The 19707-nt window shown below is 44.2% G+C and overlaps 1 protein-coding gene across 2 annotated transcripts; it reads right to left on the bottom strand.

Moving 5' to 3' along the window:
* Positions 1-3795: 3795 nt before the first annotated feature.
* On the bottom strand, positions 3796-19373 carry PAK6 (p21 protein (Cdc42/Rac)-activated kinase 6). Of its 2 annotated transcripts, XM_010186414.1 has the most exons (8): positions 19170-19373; positions 14333-14950; positions 10562-11053; positions 10186-10319; positions 7016-7142; positions 6701-6826; positions 5893-6027; positions 3796-3963 (listed from the first exon to the last, which is right to left on the bottom strand). In XM_010186414.1, the coding sequence occupies exons 1-8, from the start codon at positions 19371-19373 to the stop codon at positions 3796-3798; spliced, it is 2004 nt and encodes a 667-aa protein (XP_010184716.1). The 2 variants fall into 2 exon arrangements, with proteins under 2 accessions (XP_010184716.1, XP_010184717.1); XM_010186415.1 differs by lacking the exon at positions 5893-6027.
* Between the last annotated feature and the right edge of the window lie 334 nt (positions 19374-19707).

Raw genomic sequence — 19707 nt, 5'->3', positions numbered from 1 at the left:
CCTGCCCCACACGGTCAAGACTCGCTGCTTATTATTATCATCATTTATAGGCTAGGACCTAGGGCACCACATAATGGTGGGTGGTTAGTAGGTCAAGAGAGGTTCTCCTCCCCCTCTGCTCTGCCCTGGTGAGACCGCATCTGGAATATTGCGTCCAGTTCTGGGCCCCTCAGGTCAAGAAGGACAGGAACTGCTGGAGAGAGTCCAGCGTAGGGCTACAAAGATGATCAAGGGAGTGGAGCATCTCCCTTATGAGGAGCGGCTGAGGGAGCTGGGGCTCTTTAGTTTGCAGAAGAGGAGACTGAGGGGAGACCTCATTCATGTTTAGAAATATTTAAAGGGTGAGTGTCACGAGGATGGAGCCAGGCTCTTCTCGGTGACAAACAATGATAGGACAAGGGGTAACGGACACAAACTGGAACACAGGAGGTTCCACTGAAATTGGAGAAGAAACTTCTTCTCAGTGAGGGTGACAGAGCCCTGGCCCAGGCTGCCCAGAGAGGTTGTGGAGTCTCCTTCTCTGCAGACATTCAAAACCCGCCTGGACGCCTTCCTGTGTAACCTCATCTGGGTGTTCCTGCTCCGGCAGGGGGGTTGGACTGGATGAGCTTTGGAGGTCCCTTCCCATCCCTGATGTTCTGGGATTCTGTGATTCTGTGAAAATGGTTACAGGAAAAGCATAGGATTCTTCTCACCAGACTGAACAATCTTGAAATTCAGGAGACTCATTTGATCTCGGGTCCTTCTGTAATCACTGGTTAAGAGATAAGGGCGTCTGCAGAAAGATTTGTCCTGTTCTGAAATAAATGGGATAATAAGCGGCTGCATTCGACAGCACAGAGCCCTGTTTGAGGAGGACAGGCACCATTATACATAAACAAGTGCAATTGGGAGATGACAGCAGTCGCAGGCTCCCCCTTTGATTCAGCAAATTGTTCAGATAAATTCAACCTGCCATCTTCAAAGGCCTACTGTGTGCTGATTGCCAGGGCTGCGGAAGCATGGAAAAGACTCGGTACCAGCGAGGCTGACAGGAAGGGGGGAAAAAAAGGGGGAACGATTCAGGTGAAACATGACACAAAACAACAGAAAACCTTGCTGAAAGCAGATACGGAAAGATATTCAGAGAAAACAACATCTCAAAGCATAATTACCCACAGAGAAGGCTATGAGCTCTTCGGAGAAGAGGCTGCATTTTGTTACATACTTAGATCTCACTTTGCATACAAGAAATCTCGCTCCCTAATGCTACTGCAATGCAAATTACAAACCTGCTCTGCTTATCATAATTCTCCTGCCTGCTTGCCTGGTTCTTGGGGAAGGAGCTGTCGGCCCTGGAGACAGAGCTTCAATCTTTTAACTAATCTAGGTTTATCTTAGGATTTATATTTGATTCCGCACTCATCTAAGTAATGGAGTATTTAATTGGTGCTACGCCGCGCACAAACTGTAAAGAATGAAACACAGGCATCAGATATTGAATTCTATATTAGGCAGGAAGATGGATACTCTCTGCATTCTTCACAAATATGGTAATGAGTTTTAAAAATTTTATAAGATACTTGACTGCAATCTTCCGAGGGCCCTCCCTCACTGTGTTTAGTCAGACTTGGGCTACATTATAAAGTGGTGTTAAATCTTAAACCTGCCATCCCCATCCCCAGTAAATGTTTGTTTCAGGATCCAGGCTTCTGCTACAGCCTCTTCTTGTTTGAAAAGCCACGTAGCCACAGAACAGGTAAGTTAGACCAGACTTCAAGGCTCACACTTCCCTTACACCTCTGAACTATAGCCACACCTTAAAGCATCGCAGCACCGCAACAGGCTTATGAATAAATCAATATCTACTTTAATTTAAAACACAAGTGCAAAGGATTCACAACGACAGACGAGCAGGATCATTTGTTTCAAATTAGAAATTGTTTTAAAGCCCTGCTCTTTTGCATTAAAAAAAGCAGTATATCTGGAATACAGAAAACATTTTACATCAAAAAATTTTCCAGTGCAGCTAAGAAGGAGCTAAATGAATTCATTTCAACCAATTTCATCAGCCCCTAACTTAGACATCCAGCCTCGGCAAACCACCTACGATCCCGCTACTGGCCACAGGCAGAGTGGTATCGAGAGACAGCGATTTCATCCTTCAGCAGGCATCTGAGATAACGGAGACGAATCACCCTCTGGAGGTGTTCCTCTCACCTCGGTCTGCAGAGCCAACCCACACGCTTCGCAGACTGGGTGACCACCATTTAGATGGCTGGCATCAGTGCAGATGAATTCCTTTCCAAATTACTTCAAGTAATCAACTGTGGCTTCAATTTTGAAGCAGGATCTGTTACTGGAGTAAATAGCAGAGGATAGAGATTATTAACATCTTCTGAAGAAAATGCAATTATGAGGTTAGTTTCCAAGACAGTCAGACTGTCCCAAGAACAGCTTAAATTCCAATAAATTTATATCTGGAGTTTCAAAATAGGATCCCAGTTCCACATATAAGATTATATTCTTGAGATCTCACAACAATACACACCGTTACTGTACAACGTTACATCCTGACCTTGACTATCTCACTGATCAGAAAGTGTATCATACAAAATATCTAAATCTATTTTAAAATATCTGAAAGAGCTGCTTAGACAATCAGTAACCTTCCGAATGTACCAGCAAAGGGATGGTGGGGAAGGGTATACCAACAACAAAACACACGTCAAAAGTTTCTCTTCTCCCCACGTTCTGCAGTAGCAAGCAGGGGAGAGAAAGGCTCAACAAACCACCCCATGTGAACACAAAAATCTCTCCTGGGATACGTAGGACAGCCAAAACGTTTCATTCAGTGTCCTAGAGCATCCTCAAAGTGCTACCCAAAAATTGTCTCAGAGCAGCATTTCTCAGTCTCTCCTGGAAGAAAGGGCTTGGAAAGAAAGGTGCCTGGAAAGCAAACACAGGAACAAGCTTTCACAGACTCTCCGTGCCAACCAGCAATGGGGTGTTGCATATTGGGAATTTTCAACCACAAGATCCTGGTGGTGAGAACATCTGTCTTTACCAAGTCTGTTTTGAGGCCTGTATCCAAAGATTTCCCCCTCCAAAAGTTCCAGATCATGAAATGGATTCAAGATTGACCACTAAACCATACGTATTCCTCAGCAAAAGAGAAGCATGTTGATGCAAGAAAGCCATTTAGAAACAAATACACACATATCACATCTGATCCCTAGGAAAATATCTACAGTTTTCTAGGTCCACATTTAACCGAAAGAAATTAAAACAATCTGCGAAAAAGTCTCAGAGGAAAAAAATTGTCAAGTCTTTGTGCATTTTTTGAGAGTTTAAAGGGTTCTGTGCCCCAAAATGTTCCTTTGGGTCAGCTCAAGACTCCAGTGTACAACTAAGGAAACAAAGATCACATTTCTAACTGGGAAATATTGTTCCACTTCAGTAGTCAGCAGCCAAGGTTTGGAGGAACTTGCAGACATTCAGATACACGACTTCAGACTCCGCTTTAAAATGCCATTCTTTGGAAGAAGTGATCCACAAGTCACGAAACACCTGCTTTATTCTTGAGACATACCTGGTCTTATTTGGATCGAGTATGTATTGATTGTCTTCAGCAAAAGAAAAGCCACGAAAGGCTGAAAATGCAAGGACAGCATTCACATTCATCCTCGAAAAAGATCGCTGACAAGTTCCGAGCACCATTCACAGGACGAGACTGCCTGGTCTCTTGATTGCTTTTTTTAATATATAAATATATATATAGAAACTTTTTTCCCTAGCATTTCCCCTTATGTAACGTCAGCAGGTAGAGGTACGCTTTCTGTACTGCTGGATAAGGGGGACCAGGCACTCTGGAAGTCCCGTCTGGAGCAAAAAGGGGTGATCCAGAAGTTCTTGTGCCGTTGCTCTTTCTAGCGGATCCCGTGTCAACATCCTTTCCAAGAAGTCTCTCAGAACTGGGGAGGTCTGCGAAAAAGCAACCAACCAAGTCAACCCCGTAACGGAACCAGGCAACACTTCACGCGAGAAACAAGTTGCTGAGGTAGGTTTGGTTAAAAAGGACCCTGCACATTTCAACTGTGCAACCCTGCTTTGGCACAGCAATGCAACAGGAAAGAGCACGCTTTGTACGTAATAACTTTCTGTCACTGGTAGGCACAACATTTACACAGGTTGTTTTCTTTTTCCTAGGGCACAGCAAATTAAGGCAAGACTGTCTGCTGTGTCCTTCCACCTAAGTTAATTTTGTTTCCCACCTTGTTATTTAATCTTTTCAGCAGTTCAGTTCAAAACTTCCACAGAATTCCTACTACCCAAGGCACATCACTAGGGCGGGGAGGGTTGACTGTGGAAAAAGCAGTTAAATAGGGTTCCCAAATAAGTTTTGAGAGTCTGGAAACCTGATGCTGCTGACACAAGACGACAAAGAACTGCAGAACACTATAAAGAAAAGCTCAACAACCTCAGCAGGTTTGCCCTTTGAAAGATGCGTAGAAGTCTGTTGAGTAGGCCAGACCCAAGAACCACTTAAAGTTAACGCATGTCTCTTGCTGGTGATAATCCTCTGCAATGTTAAAACTGAACTTGGTATGTATTCATTTTTTTAATGCTGCTAATTACATCCATTTTAGATTGGGAGTGTTTTCCTAGCTCTGGTTAACTTAGAACTCTACTGATTGTGAAATACTGTTCACACTGAGCTACTTGCTTATTTCATGAGTGCTTTGAACCTCACTGTGATTGCTAGAGGGAGAAGGCAGCTAAGTACAAGTGCCAAGATCCAGCCTTTACCACTCTCAACAAATCTATACATGCTTTAGAAAAGCAGCAGAGATTATCCCAGGTGGCATCCGTTTAACCTGCTGCACCCAGTGCTGCAGTGAGTGACCATGGTGAGCCATTAGTTGTCATCAGGACTGAGGGCTAAATAAGAGTTGAGCATCTCTCAGACTGCAGGAGGACGGGGGAAGATGGCCACCAGCCCAGCAACCCAGAGGTCTGCTGGAAGCCAGTTTGCTTCCCAGGACAAAGTGGAGCAGAGCAAGCCTATAAACGGCTCTGCCCTTCACAGTCCATGGTAGGGCCATCTCACCAAGCAAGGTGTGCAATCCAGACCAGAACTGGCTTTCCACCACCTAAGGAGTACAAGCACTGGGTCCAGAATGTGACTTTGAAATCATAATTACTGTTGCAAAGGCGAAGAGGAAAGAGCAGCTGCTGGTGTTCGAGTGTATGCTGTTCGTTCAACAGCCTGCTCTGTTAAATAATTCAGTTTTAGCAGCTGCAGATATTCTGATTAATTGGAAAGGCCGGATAGCTCAGAATGCTGCAGAAGCTATTTGATCTGAAAGGCTTGGACTGAAATGAAAGGAGGACTGCTCTAAGCAGTGACAAAAAGGTAATCACTGTATTTCTTATGTCACCCCTCCTTTTTCATAAGAAACCATGAAGCTGAGTTCATCTTCAAAGTAGCTGTCTCCCTGAGCTACTGTCTGTACTGAGCTCTCCTGCTCTGACCATAATGCAGTTTCTGCAGTCCTGAAAGCCGTGAAGCTGGAAACTCTCAAGAGTAAGGATCCTCCTGTTTGCTTCCCTAGACGATGAGCTACTCTGTCACCATCAGCAAGATATTAACTGCTGAGCCCACCTGAAGCAGCTCTGATTTGCATTATCAGGTTTATGCCCAAATGACCTTACATTATTAGGGCTATTTCCCAAACCAGCCACTAGCTGTCAGCAGCAGCTTGCATCCACTGAGGCACCAGGGCCAAAGAAGTTCCTCAAGAAGTCAGTCCTAGCAAGATCACTTTCACAGCCCGCTTTACCGGCAGTGCCTGATTCAGATGTTTCCCCACGATAACCATCAGGTTTACGAGTGTTTGCTGGTATGCTCACCCTGTGGAAGTTTTTCAGTTTGGGAGGAGGACTGTCACGGAGTCTTTTCATTGCTTGGACAGGAGAATCACTAAAATAGGGGGGTTCTCCATCCACCATCTCTATCACCATGATCCCCAGAGACCAGATATCCACCTGTGGGAGCCAACATCACATCAGTGTGTGCAGTTCAGAGCAACAGGTCCTTGCTTTGTTGCTTTCACAAAGACTACGACACCCCACCCATGACTAATGTTACCGAGACAGTAAAACATTAACCCACTTGATGCTATTGGACTCCTGTTAAACTCCTCCAGTTTAACAAAGACAGCTTTCCACCTAGGACTGAGCCATGCTGGTGTTGCAACATGCAAAGGTCTGCAAGTAACTGCCTGTACTACACCTGGTTGGTTGGTAAACAAAACTAATCAGTCTGCTGCCACCAGCCCGTAATTTCAGAGCTCCCATCTGTGCCTTCTCTCTTTCCTCCCCTCCCTTTATGGCATTGATTGATTTACTGATCCGTATCATGTCACAGGCTGCTCCTTGCTAACATCTGTCCACACTAAGCAAGTTTAGTCCAAGACTAAACAAGTCTATGCCAAGCTTCAGGCATAAGAATAGAGTAAGTTCCCAGAGGCAGAACAACCTGGTTTTCTACTGTTTTAGGAAATATTGATACCATCACAATCAAATCTGTAGTCGTAGTTGTGTTTATATTTTAAATAGACTCTAGAGGCTCTTCCTAGAAAAGCCAATAGTTATTTTCCTATGACACTTCAGAATACTGTTTGCTACCTCTTCTGGCATTAGGGAAGCGGTCCCTTACCTCGGTAGTGTACGGTATCCTTGCAATAACTTCTGGAGCCATCCAGTAGGGAGTGCCTACTAGGGACTTTCTTTTAGGTACATCTTTACTGATCTGAGCACAGAAGCCGAAATCTGAGAGTTTGACCTGTACAAAGAGAAAAGCAACCAGCCTTTAAAATAATTTTAAACAACATGGAGGGAAACACCAAAGACAAAGACGACAAAGGGAGTAAGAAGACAAGGTACAAACAAGAGGTTGTGAACAGAAAGGAAAGAAGGAGACAGACTGAGGGTACAGCAGCAGAAGACAGGAAACAATTCATCAGAGATGTACCCTTCCATCCAGCGTCAAAAGAATGGAGTCGCTCTTAATGTCTCGGTGGATGACCCCCTGAGAGTGAAGATACGACAGAGCCTGCAGCACCGATTCACACACTGTTGCAATTTGCTCTTCATTTAGCCTGAAATTAAAGACATAGGAGTTTAACTGCATCTTTCTGGGCAGTGGGCTGTGCTCACTCACAGGTTCTCTTTAAAGGCACAGTGCAATTTTTGAAGTTGAATTGCAGATACATGTTTTGTTTCCCCGTGACCACTACTATCTCACTGTTACTGTTCTTCTGTGACTGCCTTTTACCGTTGAAAACATTGTTGTCTCGATCGTTAGCAATTTTAAGTTTTCATAAGTCTAATACAGAGAAATTGCATTTTAAATCTTATATCTGAATTCATTCGGCAAGATGCTGTTTCAAGCAATTCTGGTAGGCAAGACTGCTTCTTCGTGCCAAGGTGCCACAGTAACTGTTGAGACAGCATTTTTTTTTAAGCAAATAGAGTAAAGCTATTGTTCACAAAGCATATTGTGCAGCTTTACCCAGAAAGCATCTAAACACGTAATTTGATAGAGAATCCAGAAATAATTTACAAGTTCCACGGAGCCAGACTCTTTGGATAGTCTTCTACCTAACTAAACACAGCACAGGTTACAAGCTGGGAAGACACTGCTGAATTTTACCATTCCATTAGCACACTGCATATGAGCACCAAGAACCTTATCTTTAGAAGCTCTTTCTGTTTGAAACACCAACACAAGAACCTTCCCAATCAAGTATAAGTGAAAAGGTAGAAAGGAAAATGGTATCTTGTAACTGGGGACAGTGACAGCGTTCTCTGCACATTTATACTGAGCAATGCTAGAAATTAAGTATTTCAAAGAACAGCTGAATTACCCAATTTAAGTGGTTTTGATTCTCAGCCTGTCTCTAGAAGTTGTTTCAAATACTCTCAGGTGAAGGCTGATACCTCCTCAAACCCAGGTCTCCAAGAAAGACTGAGAGTATCCAGAAGGCAGAACAGTGCAGAGCGCACCAGTACCTTCTCAATACCTAAGAGCAATTTCTACACATTCACAAAGGAGGCGGCACCATCAGCTGAGAAATTTATACTTCCATTGCTTCTTTGGCATTCTACATCTTACTCGACCTAACTGACCATCTGCCCAGGACACTGCATGTGCCACACTGTTAGCAAACGTATCTGAAGGATAGCAGAGGCCTACTTTTGCCAGTAGGATTTAACCTCTAACGGGAGAGGGACTCAGGTTCTCTAACACAAACTTAACCTATTTAGAGATGGTGCTTTTCATGCCGTAGTGCATGAGCTGGAAGAAAAGCTGATACGCTTCTGAGCTCTGTTGTTCTAGAAGATAACAAGAGGTGCACTTTCAGCTTGTCACGTATGCAATTTGGTTTCAGTCAAGTGGCTGCGTAGTGTAAAACAGATTTACTAGAGGATTAGCTCACTCCTGGAGAGGTAAATCAGTTGTCACCTTCAGCAAATGTTTAATGAGTGGAATCAGGATATTTTCCTCTCTGTGAAAAACTGATAAAGGCTTGCAGCTTACTTTTGATAAATGTTATGGTTATAACATATCCTGTTTTCACTGTGTGGAAAAACAAGCATCCATTAAAAGGTCCAGAGGAAGGCTTCGTAAAATAACTCAGATCTAGGCTGAGGTCCTGCCATGGAATTCAGTCTCACTGGTGGATATAAATTACACAGACCCTTCACAAACCTCTTCAGAGGATTTTTTCTATCTGTACTTCCATTGGTTCTAATACCAGCTAAGAGCTACAAGAGTTTCACTGCCTCTGTAATGCCATAACTCAGCACTTTAAGACTAAATGTTCTTTTTCCTCTCCACGAGCAGAGACACAACTTACAGTGAAACCTTGGTGCTCAGACCCTGAGATGTGCCTCTGAACTCAATGCTGGACGGCCTGGCCATCTAAGTGTCTCCCAGACACTCCTTGTAGGTGGGGTTGTAGAGGCTACAAAGGACAATATGCTTTTTTATGCCTCCCAAACACATTACAGATGCAAATCCAAAACAGAGACCCTAACAGAGCAAGACTCCAGAGGCCATTTGAGAACAACTTCTTTGCCCTACAGGAATGCTCTGGTCATTAATTACTACAAAGTGGTGTGGATAAGAAAACAAATTTCGGAGAGTGTCCAGTAGTTGCTATCTTTAGGCAATGAAATTTGGGAAGGAGTCCAGATCATAAGGCTCTGCTGCACTTCTCCAGAGGAGTTAGCCACAAATTCAACCTCACTAAGGTTGTATCACTGAAAATATTTCTGCATGCCCTTTAATACTCACTCAATAAGCTTCCTGGCCAGAATACAACAGATATAGCAAACAATAATTTTCATGAGGACTGTGTTTTACAGGGAAGGTCATGAAGTAGATGAACAGTGGGTATCTAAAGGCATCAGGACTGTAAATGAGGTCCCTTCCACATCAGAAGCATTATCGCATACTTGAAACAGGCAACAGTTATAAAGTGTAATAGTTTCAGGGCACTGCAATCCATTCTCCCCAGAAATTTCTCCCCCTCTACTCTGCCCTGGTGAGATCGCATCTGGAATATTGCGTCCAGTTCTGGGCCCTCAGTTCAAGAAGGACAGGAACTGCTGGAGAGAGTCCAGCGTAGGGCTACAAAGATGATCAAGGGAGTGGAGCATCTCCCTTCTGAGGAGCGGCTGAGGGAGCTGGGGCTCTTTAGTTTGCAGAAGAGGAGACTGAGGGGAGACCTCATTCATGGTTATAAATATTTAAAGGGTGAGTGTCACGAGGATGGAGCCAGGCTCTTCTCGGTGACAAACAATGATAGGACAAGAGGTAACGGACACAAACTGGAACACAGGAGGTTCCACTTAAATCTGAGAAGAAACTTCTTCTCAGGGACGGTGACAGAGCACTGGAACAGGCTGCCCAGAGAGGTTGTGGAGTCTCCTTCTCTGCAGACATTCAAAACCCGCCTGGTCGCCTTACTGTGCAAACTCATCTGGATGTTCCTGCTCCGGCAGGGGGATTGGACTGGATGAGCTTTGGAGGGCCCTTCCAATCCCTAATGGTCTGGGATTCTGTGATCTCCATTCTACTGCTCTTGCCTGTCAGGTGGGAACACAAGCACTGATGTTTTGGATTTTGCTTTGTACCTGATCTGAGACACAATGTCTGTGAGGGCTCCTCCCTGCAGAAACTCCATCAGCACCCAGAGCTCGTCTCCCACTAGATAGCTCTTGTACATCTCCACTACGTTGACATGTTGATAGTCCCTCATTATCACCACCTGTAAAAACACAGTGGACAACTGACCACCACAACACTTCATCTTACCCAACAAAGCAAGCATGCACAACCCTACAAGTACAATGCAGTAGCCTCTATCCCCCCAGTCATTTCTCTTATTGGTATTAGCATAATTCTATTAAAAGGAAGACATCTCCTGCTCCTCCCTCCTTTTGACCACATGAACTGTTACCACAGCTTTATGGTGGACAGCAGAACCCTGCCTCTCGTCACTATACTCACCTCATTAAAGAGGAGCTCCCGGCGCTGCTGCTTTCTCAGGTCCATCATTTTCACTGCCACCTGCCTCCCTGAGTGCTTCTCTCGAGCAATACAGACAATACCTGTGGACCCTTCACCAATCTTGACGTAATTCTCCAACATCGTCCGGGGATCTCCCTGGTCCACTACCATCCTAAGGGCAGCTTTGAACTGCTCATGAGTCACAACCACCGGGTCCTCACTGGCCAGCTGCCCTTTCACAGAAGAGTCCTGGGGAAGGTGAAGGTTGCTAGAACTGGTCTGAGTCTGCCGGTTCCTGGGAGAGCCTGCTGGTGACGGCCTGCCCTGTGGCAGTGCGATGGCCTTCTCCGCTGTTGGTGATTTCTGAGGGGTCCCAGCTTCTGAGATCATCCTGGGGAAATCAGGTGTGGGCTGATCTGCTGGAAGAGACTGGGCTTTGGCTGCAGGGCTGCGTGGTGAACCCCACTGCTGAGGCCTGAAGAAAGCATTGGGCTTTGAGAGGAACCAATGATGAAAGTGGAAGAAAGAAAAAGCTATGGTTAGACTAACAAGAAATGTCAAGAATCAGTTGTGTGTTAGTTACTCAGCCCCAGTACCTTTTGCAGCTGACTGGAGTCAAGAGCTCTAGGTTCTCGGCTCCAGGTCTGCCCAACATATGCTGCATGACTAAGGAAAGCCACATGGATGCAGATTGGCAAGAACCAGTTACAGGATGGGTGCTACACTTTAAGGACTTCCAAACTGAGGCAGTTTAAAAGGGAGCTTTTACAGCGCATGTTAAAAAAAACCAAACCAAAACAAACCAACACTCCCCCGCCCAAAAAGAAATCCAAAACCAACAAAAAACACAAACAAAAAACCAAACAAAAAAAAGAAACTCCCTCAAAAAAAAAAACAAACCCAAAAAAACCAAACCCAAACCAAAAACCTCACAAAAAATCCCCAAACAAACAAATACCAAAACCCACCGAAAAAAAAAAAAACCACCAGCTGCTAGAAAGCATTCCAACCTTGCCACCAAAACTCAGGGGCAACTTGTGCTTCAGAGAGTTTGAAAATCCGTTATCCCTCTGTGCCTCTGATCTCCCTATATATAAAAGGAAAGAGGATTCATGCCAAAGCTGTACATCACTTTGATGTCTTGGCCTAATTCCCTTTGGGTAGTTATACTCTGCCTACTGAAAACTCTCCCTGCACTTTCCACTGGTACCTGCAAAGCATTCCTGTCCAGACGACACTGAATCAGCACTCTGTTTTGGGAAAAGCACTGTGAACCAGGATAGCTGTGGGTGGCCAGTGCGAGACTTGAGCAACACACAGACACCTTACCAGCTTCAAAACTGACCTACAATGAATCTGTGCTCTTTCCCAAAGCACTCGAGGCTTTTGGAGAGCTCCTACTCCAGTGTGAAGCAGGCCCAACCCAGTTTAGTTTAGTTTAGATCACAGCCTGCAGTAATGTGGCTCCAGGATAGGCATTCCCATGCTAGCACTACATGTAGGTTTCCCAAGCAGGAGAAATCTTGAAGTGCTAATAGTCACCCTGGAAATGGTGACTAATTAAAATGCAACAACATCAAGCAGGTTAGGCATACATTACATTACATACTTAGTTAGATGGAAAATAACAGTGGATCTGACAAAGCAGCACTTTAGAAAGAGCAAGCCAATCACTTATATTATAGGGCAAAATAAAAACTTCAAAGCAGGAAGGTTTTTCTCTGTCACAATTCAGACAGATTATTAATAAAGTTAATAATACGGGCATGGAAACCGAAAACTAGCAGTAGAGAAATTTTTAAAAGACCACTCATTTTCCCTGTCTCAGACAGAAAATAATTATACAGAACTTAATTCTCTGCACTTTGGTTTTTCAACAAGGATTTTTGTTCCCAGTAAAACGTGCGTAAGCCTAACGCGCACCCAGCTCATTTTCACGCACGCATAGGACCTGAAAACGCGGTGCTCCTGACATCAGGGTGCAGGAGTGAGCAAACACAAACTGCCTGTCGAAAGATACTTCCTCCCCATTTACCACCTGCACCCCTGCGGTCCTGCAGAGACATGCTCATGGCAGTATTTATTTCCCAACTCTTGTTTTGTCTCAGGAGACAGGGGAAAAATAAAGGTTTTCTATTACCTAGAGCATGCAGAAGGGGCACACAGCATGCATGCAAGCTCCCACATGTTTGTCTAACCACACATAAGTATTATTTCCTACTCCTGTAATTTGACAACCCCTGTATACACATTTTCACTCTCTGGACATTTTGAGATGTCACTGGTTCTCCCACTTTTCCCACCTCATATTAGGGTGAAAGGAAAGAGCACTTGACCTTCTCATGGTGACTATAGGCAGCCTGTCAAGGCACCCACCTACCCATTTTCAGCCAGTTATGTCCCCCACCCATTTCATCTGCAATTATGCATTTCTTACACGTCACAATTACACATCATCATCTCCATCTGTGAGGGAGACTGAGGTTTTAGTCATTGGAGGCTGTTAAGAACAGCTTAGATAAACAATTGGCAGCGATGGCGCAGATACTTCACTGGAAGAGGGAGATGGAGCAGATAACCTCAAGGTCTTTCCTGCTCCTCTTGCAAACAGCTCAAGTCCAAACACACCCAAGCACATCCACATGTACACACCATTTGACTGGTAACCTCTGCTCCCCCTTGCGAAAGTGCTGAGGCATGCCAAAGGCACTCTTGCTAGAGAAGAACAAAATGGTCAGTCCTCCTAAGTACTCAAGGACAGGCCTCCAGCCAGGATGGGTCAGCCTAGAGTGAGAGACAGCACTAACTGTCATTCGTGCTACACAAGAACCGCATTTCTTTAAAAACCCACGCTCTGGGAAAGGGAGTCTGCGGGGAGAAAGCTGCGTCTGAAAGCTGTGAGCCTGATCCTTATGCAAACTGCAAGAAGCCAGGTCAGAGAGAGCTCCACCCTGCAACACACTCCAGAAGAATCAGTTTTGTTGGGCCAGTGGTTCCTGTCATCTTCCTCCGAGCTCAGGGACTCCATGCCTGCTAGAAATTAGCCCGGCCTTGCACCAGCACAGCCTTTGAAACCACCGAACAGCCGTGCAAGGTTAGCCTGGGATGAATTAGAAGCAGTGGCCCGAAGAGCTACATTTCCTATCCAGTAACACGAACCAGAGATTTTCTCCTAGTTTAATAAGAAGTGAGTCATTCACTCAGGATAGTTTTCCTGGGGGAGACGTAGCAATGAGCTGTCCCATCCTCACCAAAAACCAACAGTCAGATTTCCTGTTTGACAGTACTGTGGGTGCTGATGGAAATGATCCTATTGCAGGCAGGTTGGCAGATACAGCTACCAACAAGATCTCCCGAGGTAGCTCTATTTCGCACAGGCAAAAGAATACATTACTAATGTAAATTACAATTTCCCAAATGGCAAAAGCACATTTATAGTAGTACAACAGCGTTTAAGTTATGCCTTTACCACTACATAAGGGTAAAAATGAGTAAGTCCCCTACCTCCGTCCCAACCTACCCTCCTGTGAGCACAGCTCCACTAACAAACCTTTCTCTGCGGATCTGGCTGCCATTTTCGGCTATACCTAGCAGTATATTTTGTGAGGCTTAGGCAGACTACACGTTTCCCCCGTCCAGAGCTATTTTGATTCCAGCATTAATCATAACAATAACAGATGGTTGCATGATGTTTGCAATTCAGCTGTGTAAGTAACCTCTGGAACTGTAAAGTCAACGTTGCACTCACTCAAAAATACTGAATAACTATACCTTTATCTGCAGGGAAGGACCCGACTTGTTTGAGCCGCTGGATGAGGGGAACACGCTGCGTAACAGCCTCCTCTTCAAGCTGTTCTCCCTTGATTTGGAGCTAGGGCTGGCCTCCCCTGAGGGCCTGGAGTTTGCTTGCCGTACAAGACAAGGCTGAGGCCAGCACTCTTCGGAGCTCTTTTTTCCCGTCTTCTCGCTCTCCCCTGGTAGCATTGGCATACGCTGCAAACCAGAGGCAGGCTGGAGGCAGCTGCCATCAGCACCCTGGAACTCTGATGGCCCGAGGGACTGTGCTTTCATTACCATACCGTTGGGATGAGACTGTCCTTCCAATCGGGGTTTGTAATCTGGCCACATAGTCTGCCTCCGCATCACCTTGGTCCCACCATTGCAATTGAGGTAGTTTCCATATTTGTCTGCCCAGTCTGCTTCAGGACTCTGAAGATACATGTCTGGGGGTCTGTCCTCCCCCAGGAGCCCAAGGGACTGAGCTCTCCTTCTGCTGGTGGGGCTCCTTCCCCTCAGAGTGTTTGAACTAATGGCAGAAAGCTTCTGGATGTCGTTGAGTAGCCCAGAGATATAGCCTTCCACTTCCACAGTGCTGCCTCTCACCACCGTCTGCGAAATACAGGGAGGGGGGTGGTTAGAGTTGTAAAAATTAAGGCACAGTTTATCTTGACAAAGGTTAGATTTTGTATGTCCAGCCAAAGATTACTCAGGTAGCTTAAGAAAAAAAAAAAAGAACCTTTTCTTTGTCTTTTTAAAATTGCCCTTTACTGACAGAAAAAAATAAAATCACTGGGTTACATCCTTCTGTCGGAGGCAGCAGAGCTTTCAGCCAGAACAGTGAATTCTGCTGCTGCACTCACATTCTAAAGGACAACGTTAGAGCAAAACTGGGATGTTTTAGCACTCCTGACTCTCTTGTGCTGAAATTGTGCTACACTACATCACCAACTTAGGCTCAACAAGCTGCTGAGGCGATTAGTTCTCAGAAGTTACAGCACGCCCTGAAATCACCTCTCTGTTCCAATACAAGGTTCATCTCTCCCCTGTACCACTCTCCATAGCGTTGTAATCAGCCTCCCTTAGTCTGGTTCTCTATAGCATTTGCTAATGCATCTTAATCCTGACCGGTGAAGACCACACTGTTCCAACACTGCATTCCTCCTTTGTTCTGCCAAGCTATTATAATTAAAAATGATGAACAAAGGGTCACAACAGCTCACAGTTGCCTTGTAAGCAAACAATGAAGAACAAGGCTTCCATCCAAACAAGCCACAGCACTATACAAGTAGGACACTTGAAGCTGTCAGTATATTATGTAGTGCTCTACCTTGTTTATTCTGGAACTGAAAAGCTTACAGAAGCTTTTTTAGTGCTGGGAACCAAAATGTTTCATTTCTTCACAGAAATTCACAGCATAGGATCACTCCTACACTTTCATGAATCTCTGCCTGAGGAGACTCCTTCCCTGGAGTGATGGCAATCTCCTGTTTGCTAACTGAACTCCAGGGATCTTCTAAAGATGCTGAATTAATTACACTGAACCTAATACTTAGCTGGTGCAAAACAGCAGCTCCAGTAATTTCAACAGAAAGCCACCACAAAGTGCAGAAATGGAGCAGCTGGTTTGCTCAGCATCTGAGAATGAATGGCAGAATGGAAGATTTTGTCAAAGAAGGTGAAGGAAGGACAACCTGACTCATACCATTGCATACACAACACTACCTGCAGCAGGAAATGCTGCTCTTCTGACCTGTGGTAGCAATATATCTTCCTCACCACATACATGCACCTTCCTCCACAGCCCCAGCTGCTGACAAGTCAACCACATGCTGAGGACGCTAACTCCTCAAACTCATTCCATCACTTTTGGACCAAACTCAATAGAGAAAAATAATACCAAAAGTAAATGGTCAGAAACCCAGTCTCTGAAATCTGTCAGTAGGGTGGGAAGAGTCTTCTCTCCACTCTAATTCATCCATTAGAAATGCCAGACATATCATATTATTCAAAATAAAGTTGGAAGAAATCTCAACAGTCCAGCTGGTCCAAAGTAGATGGACTGAAGTAGTTCCAGAAAGATTTGTGTCTAACATATTCTCAACACAAGAAATCTCCAAGAACAGATCCTATGGCCTCTCTAGAAAATCCACTTCAGTGCTCATCTTACCTCCTCATTAAAAACTTCTTAAAATTAGACTCAGGTCACTCCTGTTGCACTTCTAGTCCTTAAAGTCAGTCGTATCCCCAGGGGATTGAGAAGATGGGACTTAGTTCTACTTTGCAGCTGTGTTTAAAGACTGCATCAGATTAATGAAGAAACATTCAACTTTGAGCCAAATCTGTATGGAGTCCTCTTACAAAGACCATGCCTTACTGACCAAAATATAGAAATTACAATTTTAAAAAGAAAAGTGACCCTTTACAAACTACACACAGTACATGTCAAAAAACAGGAAGAAGTTTGATAGTTGAATCCAGGACTCTGTGTATCAGGGCTTGGCCTAATAGTGCCAATTAGCACTTAGAAAAAAATAAATCTTACTATTAATTGGTATAATCGAACAGGAATTTGTTCAGATTGGATTTACTGGAGGGGAAAAAAAACCTAGCATTAGTTTAAGGTTCTTCTCTAGTCTTTAAAGACTGTTGGGTATTCTATCCTTTTCTTAAAGGTTTGCACCTCCTTTCAGCTGTTACCATCTACAAGTTTAGTAAGTCATAGATGAAAGTACTGACCAGTACTAGAGGCATGCCAAACTCCAATAAATCTATTCCTGTACACTTCTGTTTCAACAGTGATGCCTCACACTATTATTCTGAGGATATTTTTCCACTTGAGAAGACTGGCTCAGTTTGTTCTGGGTATATTTTTCCTAATACATGAGAAGACCTGCTCAGTTTGCTCTGGGAATGCCATACGTACGGTGTCAAGAGCCTAACTGAAGTCAAGATACAGAAGAGAGATATCATTTCTCCCTGACCCAAAGCCTGATACCCTGCGATTGATGGAAATTGGGTTGCTTGACATGATTTGTTCTTGATAAATCCATGCTGCCTGCTAGCTGTTACCCTGCTATCTCCTAGGAAGTGGCTGCAAATAGATTACTTGCTTATTTGTTCCAGTCTCTTTCTGGGAATTGAAATTATTCTGACTGATCTGCAATTTCTTGAATTTCATTAGGCCCAGCTGACTTGAAAATATGTAACTTATCTAGGAAGTCTCATTTCTGTCCACGTTCTTTTCTTATTCTAGCCTGCATTCTTATCCCTTCATGCTCGTGTTAATTGAGTTAGCCCACTGATCACAGTTAACCTTTTCAATAAAGACTGAAGAAAAATCATTAAACATTTAACAATTCTCAGTATCATCTGTTATTAACTTTCTTCCACAATGAGCAGTGAACAAATTCTTCGCTTCGTCCTCCATCTCCTCCTCAAGGTACTTATGTCTCCTTAGTGCCCTTTATGTTCTTTGAGAATAACATCTCTTTTTGTGCCTTGGCTTTCCAGTTTTGTCCCTACATAAATTTATTTTCTGTTTGTCCTTTATAACTTGACCTAGTTTCCACCCTTCTGAGCAATCCTCCTGCAGTTTAAGCTCATTAGAGAGCTCCTGATCTAACCAACTTGGTCTCTTATTACACATTTTGTCTCTTCCCTGGATTGCAGTCCTATCTCCTACTACATTTTGAACCTCAAAGCACATCCAGGACTTTTACCCATTCTTCCTGAGCAAGTTTTTCCTTTCCAAATAATCGTTCTGCCCAAAAATCCTGATGTGCCATTTAAATTGCAGGCTTGATTTTGCATTAATACTTGCATTATACCAAAATGTAGTTCCATTTAGACCCCATGTTTTAAGCATCTGTACACAAGAAGCTAAATCTAGTAATCAGCTAGACAACTATTTTCTTTTACAGCCCTTCCTAAAATCCAAGTAGCAATGTCTCTATTTTACTATTTATCTTTCCGTTTTTAGGGTTTTTGTAAACCGGGAACAAAAACTTTCCATGAGCTACCAAGACATCAAACACAGTAATTCTGTCACCATATTTCATTTCCTTTTCCAAGTGGTCATCATCAATCTGCCACTATTCACACAGCCAGTCCCTGCAGTCACTTATGAACACACGCTCTCCAGATGCCGTTATCAGCAGCCATCCAAGAAAAACAGCTGTCTAAATGTACCTGCCTACAAGGATCAGGAACTTGTTTCTCCTTACCGAAGAACTTGCTTTAAGGACATTCTTCTGTTCACTGTGTCCCACTTTCTGTTAAACTGCTGCTTTATAAACCCTTCTAGCCTAAACCCAAGTTCAGTACTGCTCCTTGTTGTCTCCCATTCACTTCACCATCCACGAACAGCAAGCTAGTGATACCCTGGTCTCTCCCACTCAGGCTTCCGTGCCAACTTAATTACCAGCTAAATTTGCTCACCCACGAGAATGACTAACTTGCTAAAACCGGTCTCCAAGAATTGTCCTCTTCTCTTCCCTGTACTACAGCTGAACACATCCTAGGCCCTGTCGGCTACCACAGGAGCTTTCACAGGTCTTTGTTACGGTAACAAGCAGCCAGCTGGTTATTTGAACAGTGACACTATTGTCAGGATACTACTGTCCTTATTTCTAGTGAAGTTACTATCGCCCCAAAGAAAAGGGGACAGCGTTATCGAAGCCCAGACCCTGCTACACACTGAATTCCTTACAGATCCCACCCTTAGATCCATTTAAGTATATATGGGGCAATGGAAATATTGCCTCAACTTGGCCCTCCCCAAGGAACAGGAAAGCCCAGAGGACAGGAAAGAGGAGTCTTCCTCTCTTACCTTCATGGGCTGGAGTTGCATCCTTGTGATCCTTGAAGGGTCTACCACTGGCTTGGGGCGCCTCAGCGTGTCTAGAATATTCTGCCATTGAGGTGGTAGGCCCACAAATTTGCCCTCCTTTGGGTCAAACGAAGTGTGGACACGGTGCTCAAAGTTCTGTGGAGCAGAGATCTCCGGGCGTTTCTTCTTCTTCTTGCGGAACATGATGCCTGAATCAGAGGAGGTAATGCCATCAGTGCTTTTGCATGTCTGGGTCCGATACGCCCAATCAGTAATATCACATATCAACTGTATTAGTTAATTGCATTTTATTAAGAACATTCTCCAGTGACAAGCACTTTAACAGCGCTGATGTGATCATCAGCTTTTCCAGATGAGGAAAGAGAGGCAAAAAGAAAGTAAAGACTTGCTGGAGACCACCTAGCAGGGCAGGGGCTGAGCTATGATTTCTAGTGACCTTTTCAGTCCTCTGCCCACTGCGAAACAGCACTTCTATTTCAGAAAAGAAGCAGACACCTGTTACGTCTATGACTGAACT

This window comes from Mesitornis unicolor, unplaced genomic scaffold (assembly GCF_000695765.1).
Source record: "Mesitornis unicolor isolate BGI_N332 unplaced genomic scaffold, ASM69576v1 scaffold12986, whole genome shotgun sequence".
Lineage (NCBI taxonomy): Eukaryota > Metazoa > Chordata > Aves > Mesitornithiformes > Mesitornithidae > Mesitornis > Mesitornis unicolor.
This window is presented reverse-complemented; position numbering and strand designations above follow the sequence as displayed.

Coding starts and splice junctions, on each gene's coding strand:
- PAK6 (XM_010186414.1), bottom strand. CDS start 19,373: ATGTTCCGCAAGAAGAAGAAGAAACGCCCGGAGATCTCTGCTCCACAG. Junction 11,054..14,332: donor GTCCTTCCCTGCAGATAAAG/GTATAGTTATTC, acceptor TTCCTCTCAAAG/CCCAATGCTTTCTTCAGGCC. Junction 6,028..6,700: donor GGATACCGTACACTACCGAG/GTAAGGGACCGC, acceptor TGGCTCCCACAG/GTGGATATCTGGTCTCTGGG.